Source organism: Marmota marmota, unplaced genomic scaffold (genome assembly GCF_001458135.2).
Source record: "Marmota marmota marmota unplaced genomic scaffold, marMar, whole genome shotgun sequence".
Lineage (NCBI taxonomy): Eukaryota > Metazoa > Chordata > Mammalia > Rodentia > Sciuridae > Marmota > Marmota marmota.
Genome location: NW_025999880.1, coordinates 13,391,795 through 13,412,267, shown reverse-complemented (window position 1 = coordinate 13,412,267; position 20,473 = coordinate 13,391,795). Strand labels below are relative to the sequence as shown.

Genomic DNA, 20,473 nt, shown 5'->3' with positions numbered 1-20,473 from the left:
CTTGAACTTGAGATCCTCCTGTCTCAGCCTCCAGAGTAGCTGCGATTGCAGGTAGGTGCCAGCTTCACCCACATCCTTTTAAAGATTCACTTCCTATAGAAAATGAAAAATGGGGCTTTCCTGATGGATAAGAAAGGGAAGAAGAGGCAGAAGGGAAGGAGAAAAGAGGAGAATTGGAAAAAGGTAAGATCAGAGAAATGGAGAGGGAGCAGGGAGGGAAAAAGAAAGAACTCTGAAGCTTAAATTTTTCCTAGACTCTAAGAAAAAAATCAGCTAGTATATAAATCAGTCCCGATTCGGGCTCTGCTGATGGAACGAATGTCCTTGAGGTGGCCCTGGCAACATGTAGCATTCCTTTACTGACAATGAAGGAATAGGTCCTTGGTCCACTTAGAGAGGCTTCCAGGGGCACCTGACCTTAGGAAGGATGGGCTCACTAACAGCCTGAAGCATGGTTAACAGTCTGGGATGAATAAGATGTAATTTTGTATTCAACAAACCTGTTACATATTCATTTCCAAAAGTGCCTGGAATCAAACCAGGCCATCAGAAGTCAGCCTCACCAGGCAATTCTATCCTTCACCCCATGTTCACTTTTCAGATCTGACACATTTCCATTCCCCTCTGAACTTGCAATCTCTGGGCCTCTCAGAGAAGAGACATTTCCATTCTTTCCATTCTCAATCCCGTGATCTCTTAGAGATGAGGCAATTCTATTTTCACTGTACTGATTTAAGAAATACTGATAGGAAAAAATAAATATCTGCTTTGGCTTCCCACCCTGTCTCGGATAAATCTTAGTGGTTCTGGGAACATTAATTAAAGTGAATGGGTGGCTGTTTTTCAACTTAAGGTATATCCCTGTCTGATCATTTTATTTGGGGCTTCTGGGGTCATATACTCTATTCAGTACCCTATTCATTAGTGAGTCCAGGCTGGAACATCCCTCCCCACGCTGTGCATCTATGTGCCCTTATACCTCCTTTTTGCCGAGTGCCACGTTCATCCTCTTCCAGATCGTGCTCTTCATCTGAGGGGACAAATGATCAGCATTAGTGGTTAGTAGGGCACAGTCTCATGCTCTTTATACTGAGGGGGTTGCATTTCTCTGAGTCCATCATGCTTTCTTGTTTAAGGAAAGTTTAATTACTATGTTCTCTTTTTCTTTTGAAAAAGCTCTCTCACCTTCAAACAGGCCCTGTCCTCTTTCCCTATCCTTCCAATTCTTCACAAACATTTTGAAGTGTTTACTATGTGCAAGGTGCTGGATTAGGAACTGGGGGCAAGCAACAGATGAGACTGTTGGGGTCCCTGCCCTTGTGCTGTCTATAATCCTGGGGGTTATTGACTACTACTACTAGAATCTAATCCTTTCCCCTCAAACTCCATTTCTCCTTTCTTTCTGGAATTCTCTTCCATATTTATTATCTCCATGCAAGCATCTGGCTTGGTTTTAGGCCCTCCAGAGTTAGGAAGTGGGGTGTGTGTGTGTGTCTCTGTGTGTGCATCTCTGTGTGTGTTTGTGTGTGTGTGAGAGGGAGAGAGAGAAAGAGAGAGAGTTTGGAAGTGGGTGTTTAAACCCTTTGTGATTAATTAGTTCTTAATGTATCTATGTTTGTTCAGCTGTAGTGGAGGCTGGTCATGTACATAATTTTATGTTTCTAGTACTTGGGGCTTGTAGTTATTTTTTACAATTTTTATTCAGCCTGCCTTATTCATTAGAGTATAAGCTCCTGAGGGCAGTTGGAATGGTCTTTTAATTAGTTTCTGTAGATTCCCAATGGATTCTAAGTCAATGATAGTGTCTAACTCCAGTCAAGTGTTTATATGGCCAAAGTCACAACATGATTGGCCTGAGTTTCTAACCCTCATTAACCTGTTTCTTCTCAGGCTTCATATTACTTGATAAAATAGGAACTGGGCCTTTATAAAGAAAGTATACATGCCAGAATTACATTTAGTTACTTTATAGGTGGTGCAAAATAAACAAAAATGCACTTGCTGTTCTTTTATCCCCCAATCCCCCACTCCCGGTCCTTGCGGGTGCGCATGCATGTACATAACGATAGCAAGGGCATGGTAAGCTGTGGTTGGAAGGCTGAACAGCTAGGTTCTCCTAGCTGCATCCCCCTTCCTTTCTCTTTCTAGGTCTTCTGGCACTTGCTTCTCTTGCTTCTCCACAGTTACGCCACTAAATGGAAACTTTGAGGGGACGTCCTGAGGACATTCCCTTTTATTTATTTTTTAAATGTGAGGTTTAGAGTTCTGGTATGTCAGACTGGTTGGGGGAGAGATTATAAGTTCAAAGGTGAGAAGAAACAGCCTAAAATATGTTAGAATATTAAAAATAACTGACTTAATGTGAAAAATAATATTGTGACTCACAAAAATAAAGAGATTGATACTCTGGGGAAGTAAGTCACCTGGTACCAAGATTTACACACACACACACACACACACGCCCTGGCCCTGGAGGATGCTATGGGGAAAGGAGCACTTTGATTAAAAAATTCTTTTGGGTCCAGCACCATGGATTTCCTCCTTTCCACCTGTAGTACTCCCCAGCCCTTCCCGGAGGAACAAAGATGTGAGATAATGGAAGAGCAAAATCAAATACAGGAAACAGATCACGCTGAAATAAATCACATTAAACATCATTCTTTGCACATTGTCTTCTCATTACTTTGTCCACTTCCTTCCTTCCTCTGGTACGATGCTTTCCCTTTTTGACACAGGGCTAATTTTACCGGAGTAAGGACATTAGAGCAAGAGTTAGTACCTCCTATTTTAGAGACACCCAATAATTTGGACAGAGAGCAGCTCTTTTGCTGATATCAAACAACTCAATCACAAAGACCAATAATTTGCTGTGCTTAGGTACTTTTGCAGAGAGGGTTTATTCTACCTCTGCTGTCTGCACGCAGCTGTCTCTTCCTCCCAATTCTAATCAATGTAAATTGGGTCAGATCTCCGCTGTGAATTACAAATTGGATCCGAAGTTGGAGGGTCACCATGCCTGCTACTCCACCTCCTTCCCACCACCATTAGATGGGAAGCTACACCAAAGATCTTTTCTAAATAAATCAGACTTTATTGTAAAACTCGGCCACTGACGAGACATAACCTCATTAGCATTGATTTTAAAATAAATTATTGAAAGTGGCTTGCCTGCTCTTTGCATTTGTAAAAAAGGAGAATGTAAATGTATTTGCAATGATAAAAATGAAACGTAAAACTCGATTCCTTTATCCTTTCAGGCAACAGCCCTTAATCTAGTCATGATACAAAAAAAAAAAAAAAAAAAAAGGGAAAAAAATAGAATCTATTCTGTGAAGTTCAATTCCAGATCAGATACTCTGATTTCCACTGCACCTTTGGAGTCACCTAGAAAGAAAGCTGGCCAGGAGCTTATATATCATTCACCACCATTACTAGGCTCCACAGTGATGGATGTGCAGGGGGAAGCTCCAGTCCCCACATCTGTTCTATGTAGCATTGTCCTTCCCGGGTGGCTGAAAGTGGGCCCAAGTAAAGAAACCTTGCAGTTGATGGAACAGCAGCTGTACCTCTGGGGTCTTTGGAAGACTGAGGATGGGGCACTGTGGTGTAGTGAAGGAAAGCACCTTCCACAGCTGGTTGTGGAAAGCACACCCCTCAACACCTTCTTGGCTTCAGAGGGTACCGTACATAGAGGTGTGCCATTTATCTAGGACCCTTCTGTGAACCCAAACTGGTATCTCTCAAACTCCAACGTCAAGACAACGGATTATATGGCAACAGGAAAAAACGAAACAAAACAAAACAAAAAACCCCCCAAGTCTTTCTGCTTGAAAATGGGGGTGAATTAGGTGGCTAAATTTCTCACTTTTGTTCATCTGTCATGTGAGGCTTTATTTTAAAAGACTATTTTGAAAAATATTTTTTAGGCTAAAGAGCTCATTGAACTTCTTGACAAGAATATTATTAGGCATTTTAGCATTACATCTACTGAAATATATCTTCATTTAAGAGAGAATTAAAATTTATGTGCTAGCTCAACTTTAAACAGTAATAGATTATAATGGTCCTTGCTTCTAACAGGGCATATGGGACCCCAACCTTACATAGGTTTTAAACAAATTAACCTCTGAAGATTACTGCCCACTTATTACATTAAATGCTCTACTTGATTCCCAAATATCTCATCTCAATTGGGAAAACAGTTGAAGAAGATTCTGTTAACTGTGCGAACATGTAAGAGAACCATGGGGCATCGCAAATGAGCATCAGTATCCGGAGAGTCGATTTCAATCAACATTCTTGGCACTATGTCAGGGACACTAATGAGAGGCTGAGAAGAACAGGACACGGAATCCACCTAGGAGGGACAGAGAAGAGCCAGCTTCTCACGACACCTGGCTCCTTTCTGAAGTGCTCCTCTGATACCCCTCTGACATCAGCTAACACAATATCAGAAAGAATAACATTTAAAAAGGACTAGCTCAGAAAGAGGGGAAATCATCTCTCCCCAACCAAGCAAAGTGACAAAAGCTCAAAAAATGGCAATTGTACCAATGTGCAACCAGATGTCAAGGTGCTCTGGTGACAGATGCAACAGAAATACAGAGAGACTGCAAGTGCAAAGGGGAAAAGCAGAAAAGTGGTTACAAATCACTTCATGATGTGCACAAGTCATTGTTACTCATGGGCGCTGTTGCATCTCTTCGGATAATGTAGGAAAAACAAGAAAACTGGGGGAGGTGTTGTATGCCTCTAATTCCAGCAACTCAGGAGGCAAGGCAGGAGAGTTGTGAGGTGCGAGACTTGCTTGAACTACTTTTCTTTTTTAATATTTATTTTTTTGTTCTAGGTGGACACAATATCTTTATTTATTTTTATGTGGTGCTGAGGATCGAACCCAGCGCCTCGCTCATGCCAGGCCAGCGTGATACCACTTGAGCCAAATCCCCAGCCCCCAGCTTGAGCTATTTAATGAGACCCTGTCTCAAAACAAAAAAAAAATAAATAAATAAAAAGGATTGGGGATGTAGCTTAGTGGTAGAGTGCTCCTGGGTTCAATCCCCAGTTCTTCAAAACAAAACAAAACACAAAACAACTCTTTGCCACTACCGCCTCCCAACTGCAAAAAAAAATAAAAATAAAAAATCAAGAGGCTAATAACACATGTGATTCTCTGTGGTGTATTAGGTAATCTGAACTGTTATCTCAAAATACTTGCATCCTATCTCTGTGGAATGGTTGTGTGTGTGTGCGCGCGCACATGTGGTTTGGGTGCTGGGGATTGAACTCAGGGCCTTATGCCTGCTTGGCTCTACCATTGAGCCACATCCCCAGCCCAGTGTGGTCCTGATGTATAAGATATTAAACTCAATCTGTGCTCACGGCAACACTTGGAATGGACTGAATTTAATTTCACAAATAATAACTGAGCACCTATTAACTGGGGATAAAGACATGAATACAAATCACTGTAATAAGAACTAAAAGCTTAATGTCAGTTGAGTATCTGGGAGGGTATCACTGAGCAGGATCCATTTGAGCAGAACGTGTAGGATTTTATAGGTTGAAATGGGCCTGGGCAGTCTAGGTAAAAGGAACAGCATGGTTCCAGCTGGCCCTGGCCTATCAGCCCTTGTGGTTGGGGCTTGGTGTGCAGGGCCTTGAGATAAACAGCCAGAAGTCTTGAAGGAGGCTGGTGACAGTGTCCACTCTTCATGAACTTTTGTCTTTTTTCTTTCTTGGGCTCTCTATCACCATTCCTCCTTCCTATGGGTCTGGACAACTGTACAAGGGGAAAAATAATTCCACAGAATGTTTGTTTCCATTTGACTCTAATTAAAAAAAAAACAGTTATATGCTTTATTATAAAGCACTCTGGTTTCTGGGTCTATAATAACCCCCTGGGGCGCTGCGGGCAGCTTCAGAATATGCATAGAAATTCTCAGGGAGAGCTCTTCGTTTTCCTTTCTGTTTGCTCTTATCTCTCTAGAGAACACAGCTTGATTCAGTTGCTTTTGTAGCCGCAACAAGGCCCCAATTACAGCTCTTCCTTCAGGTACTTTCTTGGCTTCCAGTCTTGAGACCCCAGAAAAGAAACTTGATAAAAGCTGTCCTTTGATGGAATCTGGAATCAGGGAAATGGGCCTGTATTGGCCAGCAAAATAACTTCAGGGGATATAAGAAAGGGCTCAGAAAGTTTCCAATTTTCTGTGTATGGCTTTAGCATTTCTTTGAGGTAGCTCCCTGAAGTTTAATCTACTACAAATGAGATCCTAAAAATGAAAGGCCCCCATATGCTCAACATGGATGTTCAGCAATCCCAGTGAATACCAACCTTGAAACAGTATTTTCCAGGATTAACATTTTTGTGGTCTGGCTGAAAACCTTGAGTGCTCTGGTTTTCCCTCTTGGGGAAAAGAATGCTAGCCATGTAGCAAATGCTAATTATTTCATGATTAATGTGATATAGTGCATTTAATTTGATAACCCATACATTATTTTGACCAGGAAAAAATTTTATTTTTATTGACTTGATATATGTTCTGTACTCTTTTCTCTCCACTAGGAAGACCATATCAATGACACTCTGGAAGGATCTCACTTACATGGCTTTCCCCATAGACACAGTGAAGGCTCAAGGGGCTGGGGATGTGGTTCAGTGGGAAAGCACTTGCCTGGCATATATGAGGCCCTGAGTTCATTCCCTAGCACCACAAAGAAAAAAAAAAAAAAGGGACAGGGAGGGCTTTTGTAGGTCCCATTCCAAAGAAGAGAATTAGCAGAATCACCAATGCTAAGTATCCTTCACAAAGCACATTTACCTGTTATAATGAACTGAATGAGAGGCCCAAGTCATTTGACTATTGATGGGTATGCAATGTTAGCACAATCCGACTTTACCGTCCACTGTCCCTCCACCCAGCACCTGGCCTCGCAGTAAAAATGGGCCTGAGCAGAAGGTGCGCTCCACATTCCATCTGCTCGGGATTTTCAATTTCACCTGCTTCATACACATAGCTGCAAATGCCCAACTGGACTGTCTCAAGTCTGCTTGGTGAGGGCGGGGACCTAGCCATCCCCCAGCTTTTCAAGCCATAAACCTTCTTTAAATACCACCAGATCGCTTTTCAGCCTTTTGGCCAAGATCAAGTGTAGTATCTGTTCTTATCAGTTTTAAATGCCACCAGGTTAATAGTAGCCAGCATTTACTGAGGACTCCCGCATGCCAGGACTCTATGCTGAGGGCTTTACATATGTCAGTTCTAGACTTTTTCACCATATCCCTCTAGGATAGCAGCTATTGTTTTCCCCATTTACAAGGGTGACAATTAGTGAGGGCAGGTAACTTGCCTGAGGCCTCACAGAGAACAGGCAGCAGCACAGATCCATGGTGACATACAGCCAGCTTTGCACCTGCAGTGCCGTGCTGTCTCTCATATGCCTCTGCTCTATAGGTGGTCTTATGAGATGGTGGCAGAGGGGAGACACTGCTAGGCCCCTCACCTTCCCTCTCAATTCCTCCAGGACTAGTGATGTGGCACATGCAAAACTCAAATCCATTTCCGAAGCAACAAGAGTGGAGTGGAAAGGAAGCTGGGTGATGGGATTGTGTGGCTGCAATATACATATCATAATTAAATGTCCACATATCCCACCTTCAATGCTGTCTTTCAGGACTCTGATGGATAGAGGCTTTTTGGAAAGAAACCGTTGGCTGTACACATTGTCCTTTGGAAACATATGCAAGTTAATTGCTGTTTTGCTAACCTACAGAAAGAGACCCAGGCGAAAGCTTTGTGGCTTTCCTCACTCCTAATGGACAGCAGTTGTGGACTCAGGGTTAGTGGTTTGAGATGTAGACTAGTCTCCATGCCCTTGGGTCCACTCCAATACTCAATTGGTGAGAATTTTGGAGTAATGCCCCATAACTTGGCAGTGCCACAGTGACTGAGGGTAAGAGTTTAGGAGGCAGGAGAATCATGGCTGCTAAGAAGACAGTTATACATTCATTGCCCCCACCTGGGGTAAGTGGGGGTTGAGCCCAAATTCATCTTATTTTCTGAGGCCTCTTTCCCTTTGCTCTCTTAGTTCTGCATCTCTGAGCCTCTCCCCTGGCTCCTTTGAGAACTATCCATGGTGCATAAAAGGCCCTTCCATTGTATCCCAGAAGGCTGAGTGGTTCAGGGAGGTTTTCCCAGAGCACTCTTCCACAGCTGTAACCCAAAGTGGAGTGTCACCTGGCCTTTTCCTGAGCCTGGGCAGGAGTGAGCAGAATGTGAGCTCACTAGGAAGATCCTGGCCAAGTTGGGGAGTGCATCTCCTTTTAGGGAGTGTTGTGAATTAGATCCATTTCTGCACCCTGCTGTTGCAATGGAGCAGGCTGTGAAAGGGAAGATTCTCAGAGGAGCTGTGTTTTAATGTAGCAATTTGATTCAATTTTCCACTCTATAAAATTACCCATCACTGCTCGTTGCTTTCTAACAGACACCTTCACTCTTAATTTAACAATCCTATCGAATTCTGCCAGGGAAATTGGAAAAATTTATCACCTGTGAAATTTTATTTTCCTTTGGTTGTATCTGTTTTTGTAAAACTTCATTAACGACGATGACTTGCTGAGGAAATTATCATTTTTTTTTTTAACTTCAGACACAAGAAATGGCTCGACCTCAACCAAGATATCATTTGCATAATAAAACACAACAAAAAAAGGCTGGGGAAGTGGGGACTGGCAGAGGTTGGAAGTAGTAGGAGAAGAAGCAGGCTCTCCTTGGTGGGGATGTGTAGCCACAGCCCTGCTCCTTGATGCAGGGGACAATGACATGGCTTCTCTCCTAGGGAAGAGATGAAGGCAGAATGCAGAGTTAAGGGGGTTGGACCCTCTTCTGAGGAAGCCTTGAAATATGTTGCCTTCTGATGATGCTTTTGGCAACTACCCCTGTCTTCAGGGGCCTGAGTGTTAGATTTACCTTAGTTCCTAGGTTCATTTGAGATGGAGGTTTAAATTGCTATAAATTTAGGCTTAACTTGAATTTCTTAGCAGAGCACTGAACTCCTGGCAAATTTCCACAGGCATGCTCTTTCTGAATGGACTTGAAGATTCAGCGTTCCTGTGGTCTAAGTACCTCACAATTAAAAGGCTCAGACTTTGGTTTTTCCACAGTCTGACCCCCACTGTGCTCTGCACTGTTCGCCAGCTGCCGATCCCGACCAGAAGTGGCTCTGTGGAAGCAATGATGACTCTACATTTTCTGAGGTGCCACTTATCCTGCCTTTGGACAGAAAGTGATCGACAGCTTAGAGCTGCTGCATGGTAGGCAGAGGAGATACATGTCAGGCTTATTCTTGAGAGTTGTGATTTGTTTCTAGGTAATAATGAGTTGTGCTGGTGGGGTTTTACTGGATCACACAAAAGGGTGGTTAGCATTTATATATTTCAGATTTCAAAATCCTTCATATTTTGGAGGCAACTTTCTGTCACCCTCACAATTCCATAGAAAAGATGTTGAAACTAGAGGATTTTTGATGGCTGACCCCCAAACTCATGGTAAGCAATGAACACCAATATGGGTGTTCTTGAACCCTTGAACTTGGTTGACATATATGATAGAGGACTTCATGTGGCACAGATGAGACAATCCTTGATCAAACTCATCTTGCTCCCAGAGTAAGGCAGAGGCTCTATAAGAGCTTGAGAATCATGTTTCCCTACATTCTCTCCTTCAGGGGATGAAGTTTAGATCTGGCTTCCTTAGGAGTTTCCAAAGTCATGTTCTTCCACCAGGTTGAATTTCTGAAACGAGGGGGATATAATTAGAAGATGAAATTTCTCACCTGGTAAGACTTCATAAATATCCTCTTCTTTCTCCTCTGTAGGATCTTTTATCCCCACACTCCCAGGCAAGAGAATGGGTCTGCACTGGGAACCAGAATTTGGAGAGTCAAAACCATCAATATCATCATACATCTCCTCCTCCTCTTCTCCTTCCTCTTCCTCCTCTTCACATGGGATGGTTAAAGAGCTCAGATCTGCCAGGGCAAAGATGGGAATGAATCAAGGTAGGGAGCAAAAGAAAGGAGTGAGAAGGCAGGGAAGGAAAGAGGAAGGAGGAGGGGGGAAGAGAATAAAACATGTCAAAATAAAATGAAACACTAGGTTAAGTGCTGTTATTTCTAATGTGGGCCTTGGTGGCAGGAAATCTACAGAAAAGGCCAGACCAGCACTGCATCAGGTTTAAACCATCAACATAAATCCTTCCTTGCAATAAAACTTGATCAGGATGAAGCAGCCCTGAATAGTATGGGTGTGTGAATGGGAACACAAGGTGAAGGGAAGGAAATAGGACAGACGAGAAAATGCCAGCATGCCATGCACTGCTCATCAACTAGAAAACTGGACGGGTGAGTGATGGCCTGCAGTTCTCCAGGGCACACAGAGCCAGGGCCTCCATGGTGGCTTCTTCTGTAGGGTGTCCGAGCTGTCGGAAGCCCATCTCCCCAATGATCTCATCGCAGAATTTCAGACAAGTTTGTTTGCAGAGAGTGAGAGAGAGAAAAAAAAATGGGCAAAAGTGGAAGAGGAAACCAAATGGGGTATGGTGAAAAATAACAGTAATCCGAGACCAAATGGAATGGCTGCACAGTGCAGTTACCATGTCCTCTGGCAACTGTACAGTCTGGCTGACCTTAAGTGGGTCACTGCATAGAGAATGTTGGACCATTACAGCACTGGGGAGCACCAGGGCAGGGGAGGGAGATTGTTTTTTATTTTGATGGGGAACTGGGAAGGCTCATTCTCTGAGTAGCACAGAGTCTCTGCTCTCTGAAACCCTGCTGAGGGGCCCCGACAGAATGGGCGAGTATAGTCAGCAGACCCTGGGGAAGGGAAGGATGGAGAAACATCCGATGTTCATTTCAAAACACGATAAAACTGTTTGGCTTGATTAGGCTTTTAATAAAGGTTTTGCAACAATTTTCATCTGAATTCTGGTGCCACTTCATATGAGAAAAAGGATCAAAGACACATTTGTGGTTTAAACCATATGTTATTATTTTGTTTGTTTTAAAATAAAATGGAATGAATAATTTCTTCAATGTGGGATTCTGAAAGTACCACAGGGTACAGCTCAATAAAGCTGCTTTGAGTTTTATTGAGGTTTACACACTTAGGGGTATATTACACGCATAAATCCAAGGCACCTAGATGAGAGTGTACCCTGTAGTCTCGCCATCAATGTTCATGTTTGCCTAGTTCCAGTCTATTATACGTGACGCTGCTGGTGGATGCAATACTTTGTTTTTGTGATAGCAAAGGCATAACTGAGTAAAACAGGCAATTCTTGTAATTAAAGCTCGGGTGCTTGCTCCTTCTTATCCACAATAAAATCTTGCACTAGAATAAAATCTGTGAAGAGAAAGTTTGGAGTTTTCAGGTTGACGTGCTTTTCCCTGTGTCTTGGGCCAAGTACGAAGTTGGTGTTCCTGTCTTTCTGTAAGATAGGGTCCTGCCATGAGGGTACCTGAGGGTTACCTGATGCCAAGTGATTCACTCAAGGTGGACTGCTTCTATCTGCCACATTGCCACTCCCAGGAAAGGCTTCTTGGGCCACTGTTACTGCTGTGCCTGCAGGCTGGCCAGCAGAGGGTACTCTAAGAGCAGTCATTTAATATCTTCAGGCAGGACTTGTCCCATCTCAAAGCAAGGAACATTTTATTGTGGCTTGGGAAATAGCAATTTGTTTGTAATGTCCAAAGTCTCTGATGACCATCTATATTAATTTAGATTTCTACTTCCTAGTAAGACTGAAAAAGAAGAAGATTTTGGACCTTGTTTGCAATTAAAATGGCTCTAAGTTGGATATTATGAATTTTCTTTCCAGAATGAAAGGGGTTTTAGGAGGCAGTGAATTGGGCTGAGCTGGTTTTCAGGATCCCATTTTCAGTGATTATGAGTAGTAAAGGCTTGCCTGTATGTCAGGTGATGAGCTATGACATTAGAGGTCATCTCCAGGTTGATGATTTCCTTACTTTCTGAATCATACACAGTAGTTTTTGTTAAAATGAGGGCATATGGTGGGGAGGGTAGAGATGAGAAAGCAGGAAAAAATACACATGGAAACCTCTAGCTGATACTTATGGAACAGTACTTCAACTGCAGATCCAAATATTATGTATTTCAAAACAGTAACACTTACCCTTTAATAAGAAACTTATTTGATCCACCCAGTCTCTGGCTTCAGCTGGACTAGTAGCTGTAAACTACAGAAAAAAAAATTGCAAATTAATTTATCACCTTCACTAAAATTTCCATGCATCTTGATAAGGAAGCCCAGGGGAAGTTATCTGTGAGTTTTTGTCAACTTTAAAGCTCAGGATTCTCTGCTTTAGCTTAATATTTAGAAAGAAGACCACATATTAAATTCAAACCATTTTTTTTCCATCAGCAATTTTGCATACCCAGATATTAGAGCTCTTTAAGTCCAGATATTTATGTCTATGTCTATTATCTATTCCTTCATGTGACATTTATTTGAGAAAAATTTACCAGGGGCGGGGGAAAGCAAAGCAATATGTACACGAGATGAAAACATCACAAAGCAGATTCATTTGATAATAATGGAACTTTTTTTTTTTCCCCTTTTCAGTGCTGGGGACAGAACCCAGTCCTTGAGCGAGCTAGGCAAGTGCTCTACCACTGAGCTACACCTGCAACCCACAACTGGTTGTTGTGAGTAGACAGGGAGCATTTATTGTTGCCAGGAGTAGATTAGGGAGGCTTGCTGAAGCAAAACTGTTTTGACTGGATTTAAAAAAAATATTTATTTATATATATTTTTATGACACTGGAGATTTAACCCAGGGGCACTCTATCACTGAGCTACATCCACAGGTCTTTTTAATTTTTTATTTTGAGACAGGGTCTCACTAAGTTCGCTAAGTTGCTGAGGCTGGCCTCAAACTTGTGATCTTCTCCCTCAGTCTCTGGAATTTCTGAGATTACAGGTGTGCACCACCACCAGGCTGGTTGGATTTTTAAAAAGCGTTGGTGGAAACTGGTGGAGGGAGCTATTCATTTCAGGTAGGGATAATTATGGGCAAGATTACAAGAATGAGAACATCATGTGTGGGGAAGGCAGGAAGATGACCAGCTTGCCTGGAGAATAATAACAGATGGAAGTTGAGGGTCAGAGAAGAGTTGGTAGAAGGGCTCTGAGTGACAGAAATTCAGAAATGTAGGCAACAGGAAGCTACTACCAATTCTAGCAGAGGGAGAGGGTGACTCTTTCAATATTTTGGGTAGGAGGGATTAGAATAGACAACTCTGGAGACAGAAGATCAACTAGAAGGCTGTTGAATTGGTCCTCTAGGTGAAACAAGAGGGACTTAACTATCGTGAGGGCTTTGAGAATAAGAAAGGTAAAGATTTAAAGGCCACTGTAGAGGATAGAATCCACAGACCATAGTAATGATCTGGATTCAATGGACCAAAGAAAAGAAGTAAACAAACTACATTTTGATTAATAAAACAGGTCGGTCAAGCATCAACCCTTCATGATTAAAAAAAAAAAAAAGAATCAACTTGAAATAACTGTTTCTGAAAAACATTTTAATTATCTGGTCATTAGAATAACATAAAGATATATGTTGTATAAGAAACCTAGGTTCCTGTATGATGCTTATGTTAATAGACCCTATCATTCTTAATTCCTTAAAAGCACATTTACTTTTTGTTTTTTCAAAATTTTTTTTTAGTTGTCAATGGGCCTTTATTTTATTTTTATTTATTTGTGGTGCTGTGAATTGAACCCAGTGCCTCACACATGCTAGGCAAGTGCTATACCACTGAGCCACAACCTTGGCCCCAAATCACACTTCAATAAAAAACTTTCTAGGAATATTGGCTTAGAATTTTCATATCAACTTTTATCAGATGCTGTATCATCAGAATTTAATAATAAAAACAACTCAGAAACATATGCAATGCATAAGTCTGTGTTATATAATGTTTATAAAGAACTCCATAGAAAAGCTTTAGTTTAAGTTTTTAAAAAATTCTAGAAATTACATAATGCAGACCTAGGTCACATAATCAAATAAGGGTTAATATACTGTAGAAATATAAAAACGTTGAAAGCTGAGAAAAATCTGAGGAGTCAAAGGGTTACTTAAATTGGTAATTTACTTTTAGCATGCTTTTTCTTTTTCATAAGTTAGCTAGAGCTTTGCTAACATTGCTTTAACAGAACTGTGGTAAAATAAAATTATCAAGTAGGAAACAATATACACACATATAAAAATATTTTTAGTGAAAAAAATCCATATATCTCTACAGTCTTACATTTTTATTATTTCAATTTATTTTATAATGGGTAATAAATGCACGAGGTAAAGATTCAAAATATATACAAATGAACACAGCAAGGAATGAGTTCTTGCTCTGACAAGGTCCTCTAGCCTCTTAGTTATCATTATTACTACTCAGTGACCACTGTCACCAATGTCTTAAAACTACTTTCAGAGATATGCAATGCATCCAAATATAGGAAGGCCATTTTGGATAGCAAGATGAATATGATACAACAAATAACTTCTTAGGATAGAGTTAGATTTTCCTTTTTCCTACTTTCATGGAAGAAAGTAGGGATAATCAGTTGAAAAATAAGCATGGGAATTACAGCCGTGAAACTAGAGACGGTGAGTAAGGGTTTTGATGGTGCGCTGCTGCGGTGAACAGGAAATCTCACCTATAGGGTGACACAGGGAAGGGGAGGGATGAAGAGAGAGAAGCCAAGTGAAGTCACTGTCTAGGATGAGTGTGGCAACAGAAGGGAAGGGAGGCTGTGACATAGCAAAGGTGAGGACAGGGCAAGAAAGAGGGTCTTAGCTGCTGAAAAGAGAGAATAGAACCCAGCATAGCAAACAGGGAAGGAAACCGCAGCTCTAAGGAGGAGCACCGGCTCCTCGGATCATCCTACCTCATAGCTGCGCCTATCCTGGGAGGTCAGTTCAAAGCAGGCTTCTTTCTTGGAGTCTCTTCGTAGGTGGGGGGCCATCCGGACACTGTAGCCCTTAATGAGGAAGGTCCCTTTGGGCTGCTTGCCTGCAAGACAGGAAAGCTCCCTGTATCCCTAGAGAGATGCAACCGCCTGGGGAAGGCATCTTCTCTGGTATGTGAAATAAAAGCACAGAAACAGCTGTTACATCCCCGAGGAACCACAACAGTCAAGGAAAGGTTATTAGGGAAGCTTGGGAAGAGGCTACTGCGACAGCCAGGCAGATATCACTGCCAAGCTAGGGAAATGCAACACGAAAGGTTATTTTACCAAAAGAGTCCAACAGAGACAGTGAATTTATTAGAATGTTAAGAGATCTATAATAACAGAAAGAAGGAATTATTACAGTAGGGAGAGTGTGGTTGTAAATGTGAGGCTCTTGAAGGCTATTACAGAGCTGAAACATTATTATCAGGGCCAGCAGAGCTCACATTGAGGGGAGGGACAGCAGCACAGGGGCATTATAAGGTCCTGGAATCTCCTCCCATGCTTTATGTGGCATTTGGGCTAAACTATTCTTCCCCCTCCCCTGCTTCTCAGGTGGGAATTTATGCTAGAGGGAGAATAATTAAAACTCAGTATTTCATTCTCCTTTCAAGAGGACAAATTAGGAAAGAAGCAGAGGACTATTGAGTGTCACTAGATGATAAGGAAGGAGATAAAAGGAAAAGGACCCTGAGTGACAGAAAGGAGACACTACTCATCACTTTTTCTTCTTTTTTACTTTTTGAAAATAAAATATTAGAAACAGGCAAAGAAGAGGTGGCTCAGAAAGATTTTATGTCAGGCAGGACACATGGAGGACAGCATCCACAGTGTGGGGGATGCTTGTGTCCCCTGTCAGGTGAAATAAATTGAGTTTTTTTTTTAATGATGACGTAAAGAAGAAAGTGGGATGGCAAAATTAAAAAAGAAAAGAAAAGAAGAAAAAAAGACTGTCCTCACCTGGTTGAGCTAAAAGAAACATACGAACACTATACTTACTAAGAAATTGTCCTGGGCGCAATAAGAAGTAACTGTCGAGAAGGGAACCGCGCAACAGTGCTTTTTGACACCAGAATCTTTTTTGTTAAAGTATCTCTCCTTGTTCTAACTGGCCACTAAAATGTTTTGTTGTTTCTTTGGTCACCAGATTTTATTTCACTCTGATGGCCAAATGGTCAATAAAAGTCTCCGAGCCTCTTGCTCTTATTCTCCCCCCACCCCCCCAGCCCCCGCCTCTTTCCCAGTGAGTGTAAAGGATTCTGAATGAACAGAGAGGATACCTGGCTTTCTATCCAGATATGCCAACCATCTATTTAAATGCAGGAGAAATGATGGACATTTTTTACAATGGCCCAAATGTCCTAATAGGTTGAAGAAAAGAACACCTGTCTGGCTCATGTGCCTAGAGTTCAGAGGTGAAACTGTGGTTGCTGGATTTGAGAGTGGGCTGGGTGGGGATGGGTAGAAGGACAAGGGGGATTTGTTCCTCAGTTTTCAAGGTGTGCTGTATCAGTTCCAAGCAGGGCTTCACACTTTACCCTTGGATGGGAGGGTTCTGAGGAATCCAGGATGGTGACTGGAAGACAAAGGTCAGGGACGCCTGCTGCAGGCAGGGAGGCTGAGAAAGGCAACTGCCACGAAGTCAAGGGCAGATCTTAAGGATTCCAGGTCACTGAGCAACAGCTCTTTCTGCTACTTTAGTACCTACCAAAGGTGGCAGAAAGTCCAAAGGCAATTGGGCAGGTATTTGATTGTTCTCTAGACCGAATATCCAGGAGAGGAATAGGGTTTAAAAAGGAGAAACAGAGGCAAAATGGAAAATAATTGGAAGGAAAAAGAAAGTTCTATTTTGTAACTTTATCACTGGCCCCTGTATGAAGGTGGTAGATGCACAGGAAGCCCCTGCAAGAGTGGATGCTTGATTTACTCTCTCTTTTTCTCTTGCTTCCTAAATTACTTCTGGGACTGCCCAACTCTACCAAGCAGTATCCCTTACTTGAAAGTTTGCATTAGTGTACAAAAATAATTTTTAGCTTGTGTTTATTTGTAGCTGCCTTAACTTGTGCTTATATCCTTTCCTCTCTCTTGTGAACTAAGCAACTATGTTAAACATGGATGAGAGGTCTTCTAGGGATAGCTCATGAGTGTTGTGCTTGATTGAGTCAGTGGTGGCTCATTAAAAAACTGCCTCTGGCCTGAGTCAACACTTTGCTGCTGCTGCCATCTGGCTGAAGGGTGTCTCTTGGGCACAGCAACCATTTGGGTCTCAACACTCTATGGCTCTAGGGATGTCCACTGGATTACTTCCCAATAGTCAGGCTCAAAGTTTGGAGCAGGCTTTAAGAGAGTCTGAACCCTAGGATTCTTTTTCTGGGCCACTGGTAAGCTGTTTAAATATTTCTCTGAATTATTATTATTGTTATTGTTGTTGTTGTTGTTATTATTATTATTATTATACTGGAGAGCAAATCCAAGGTCCTGTGCATGCTAGGCAAGCACTTTATCACCGAGCCACACCCCCACTCTACCTATCCCCCAATATTTATATTTTAGCTATCTCATTAATGCCTACAAAGAATTTGAGGTTTCTTTTTTTTTTTAAGTATACCAACACATTCAATTTGGAAAATATTGTGCTATTGGTCTTAATAAAAGATAACCATATGATATATCAACTATACTATCCTAATGTTTAAAGGTGGAACTCTAAATTGACATCTGTTTTTGGTGACTGGAAAAGTATTATTTGCCCAAGCCTCTTTCTTTCTTAAGCGTGTCCCTTTCTGGGTGTTAGTTAAGGACTGCTATCTGGAGACCTAAGTGCTTGAGAATTTACGAAGTGCTTGCATCCAGGAGTGAGATGCTGCTGTGCAAATGAAGAACACTTACTTTTCTCATTAGCATAGTAGTAGAAGAAGCCTCTGCTGACAACACACCATCGCTTCTGCCACTCAGAGCCGAAGAAACTATGATCTACACAGAACAGCAGTAGGAGACATAAATTCAGGTAACTACAATCACTGAAGAGTCCGTAAAATCCAACTACACACAGTCCAGCGTGTTATTGTTTTATTTCCCAGGTTAATGGACTGTAAAACCCTCCCTCTCACTCCCACAGGTTATCCCATATTGACTCAGAGTCCAGAGGACAAGCTCCGTTTAAGGTCCAAGTTCTAAACAGGGTTGCCTGCTCTGTGCCCTCCCAGCTGTCTTTTTATCTAGCTTCCTTTATATCTTTCAGGTTCTGATCTCATCCCGTCCTTTTCAAACTCTCCACAACATCTTTACGTGTTGCCTTTGACAAACCAGAATGATACTCCAGGCCATGGCCATGAGAAAGTTTTTTTTTTTTTTCTTTTTTTTGGGGGGGTGGTGCTAAACCAATTTGTCAGTTGAGTGGCAATCTTGGGACTTCAGTCCTAGTAGTTCCTATTCTATATTCTAATGGAATAAGTTTAAATAAAGATCAAGAGTTGGGCTTGTTGGAAATTTGGGAGTGTGCTGCTTTATGCATGATATAAAAGCTACGCTCTTAGTAAAACAGTTTCTCTACTATAGGAGCTCACTGAGAGATGAGAACAAAAATATCATTCATTCATTCAACAAGCTTTATTAAGCACCTGTTTGTAGCAGGCACTGCAAGTACAGGTATGAGCAGAACCTAATCAATCCCCATCCTGAGGGAGCTCCCAGTCTGCTAAAGATTCTGGCCATCTCTCTGCAGTCTACACATACTAACACCAGACTTCTTGTCTTTCCTCTCCTCGCATTAAGTTTATCATTTAATGAGTGACAGAGTCCACTAGACGTCTGTCAAGCACAGTGTTGGGCACAGAGAGGGTACCTGATCAGTTAACCTTTTTTTTTTTCATCATTTCCCTTCCGGGAATGTTCTGCTGTCTCTGGGTTGGATCAATACCTTTGCTTTTCTTCTCTAAGTATCCTTGTTTGATGATGTTATCAAGTTCTTGAGCTCCTCTTATGACGTCTTCCATTCCTAAAAGGAACAACAGCAGAATGCTTTGTTGAAACCTGACAAAATTTCACTTAGTCTACTTTAGATAATTCACATTAATGACGGAGTATAAAGGGCAATTGCCTAAACACAGCACAAAATAAAACATTTTCTATATGATTGGGGAAAAAGTTAATTTTCTCTCTTCCTAATTATATCTAATGCTAATATCACTTAAAATGATCTAAGCATACATTAATTTGTGACAAGGGGAGGTAGTGTAACTATGTACTGATTGGCAGGAAAAGGACTCCAGGGAATTAAGAATTTGCTGTGGATATAAGCTACAAATTGGATAATCCACACTGAGATAATCAAAAGTCAAATGGATAGTTATCAGCTCAGAGAAGACTTAATGACTGATAGATTCCACTATAAATGTGGTCACCTCAGAGGGGAAAATGAATATATTCATCTTTTTTCTTCTTTCTTCCTTTTTAAATAAATTTAAAAAAACCCAGAAAGCCACTCTGTGAACATAAATTTTATTAAGTTCACACAAAGAAGGGCTATGCAAGGTGAACTTGGCAATAACTGCCAAATCTTGGTTTCTTTAAAGAATGGGAAGGAGTCTAAGGGTCCTTAAAGCCTTAACAAAAGAGAAGACCCTGGGCTGCGGATGTGGCTCAGTGGTAGAGCACTTGCCTAGCATGTGTGAGGTACTGGGTTCGATTCTCAGCACCACATATAAATAAATAAAATAAAGGTCCATTGACAACTAAAAAAATTTAAAAAAATGAAATAAAAAAGAAGATCCTGGAACTGACATCAGCCTTGAGTTGTATGCTGCTGACATTTGGCTTTCAACAGCCTCCTTAGGTACAAATTTATTGAAAAATCAAGATGCTAATCCTTCTTCCTCCGCAGGGTTTATCCTTATCCTATGGGGCAAAAGACTGAGGGAGGAGTTTATTCCTCAAAAATAAAATAAAACAAGACCCTCTCCCCCCCAAATTCTTTAAAGAATATAACCAACCCTCTGTCCCTTTTTCCCTCCCTCTTTTCCTTCCCTTTCTGTTTTGTGGCTCAGGATCAAAGCACAGGCTCTACCACTGAGCACACCCCAGCCCAATTCCATATAAGAAAAATGAAAGGGAGTGGGCTAGCAGAATCTAAATATTTACTTGTTTTTTAGTTTTTTAATTCAAATCTCTTCTTTAAAAAAAGTTATAAAGCAAACCAAATACAAAAGAAAGTAAGTCACAATCACCATATGAATCAATCAGGCCATCTATATGCTATCTTGAGACTTTGAGGTGAAATGCGTTTTTCAATAAAACAGTTGGCTTTTAAACATCTCCTACAGTGATCAACATTCACTCAGTGCTGGCTATGGGGTGGCACTTGGTTCAGTGCTTTACCCACTTTTTGTTTAAAGACTATTTATTTATTTTTGGTACTGGGGCTTGAACCCCAGGGC

General features: G+C 41.4%; 1 protein-coding gene and 1 pseudogene across 1 annotated transcript in view; one reads left to right on the top strand and one right to left on the bottom strand.

Moving 5' to 3' along the window:
- Skap1 (src kinase associated phosphoprotein 1) overlaps window positions 1-20,473 on the bottom strand; it is a 282,423-nt gene that overhangs the window by 29,329 nt on the left and 232,621 nt on the right. The window contains exons 5-10 of the mRNA XM_015495533.2: window positions 18,958-19,035; window positions 17,928-18,011; window positions 14,976-15,100; window positions 12,195-12,258; window positions 9,835-10,029; window positions 980-1,030 (exon numbers count right to left, since the gene is read on the bottom strand). Of these exons, the coding sequence (XP_015351019.2) occupies window positions 980-1,030; window positions 9,835-10,029; window positions 12,195-12,258; window positions 14,976-15,100; window positions 17,928-18,011; window positions 18,958-19,035 (597 nt within the window). The remainder of the gene's footprint in view (window positions 1-979; window positions 1,031-9,834; window positions 10,030-12,194; window positions 12,259-14,975; window positions 15,101-17,927; window positions 18,012-18,957; window positions 19,036-20,473) is intronic.
- LOC125613048 lies at window positions 7,120-7,273 on the top strand (annotated as a pseudogene).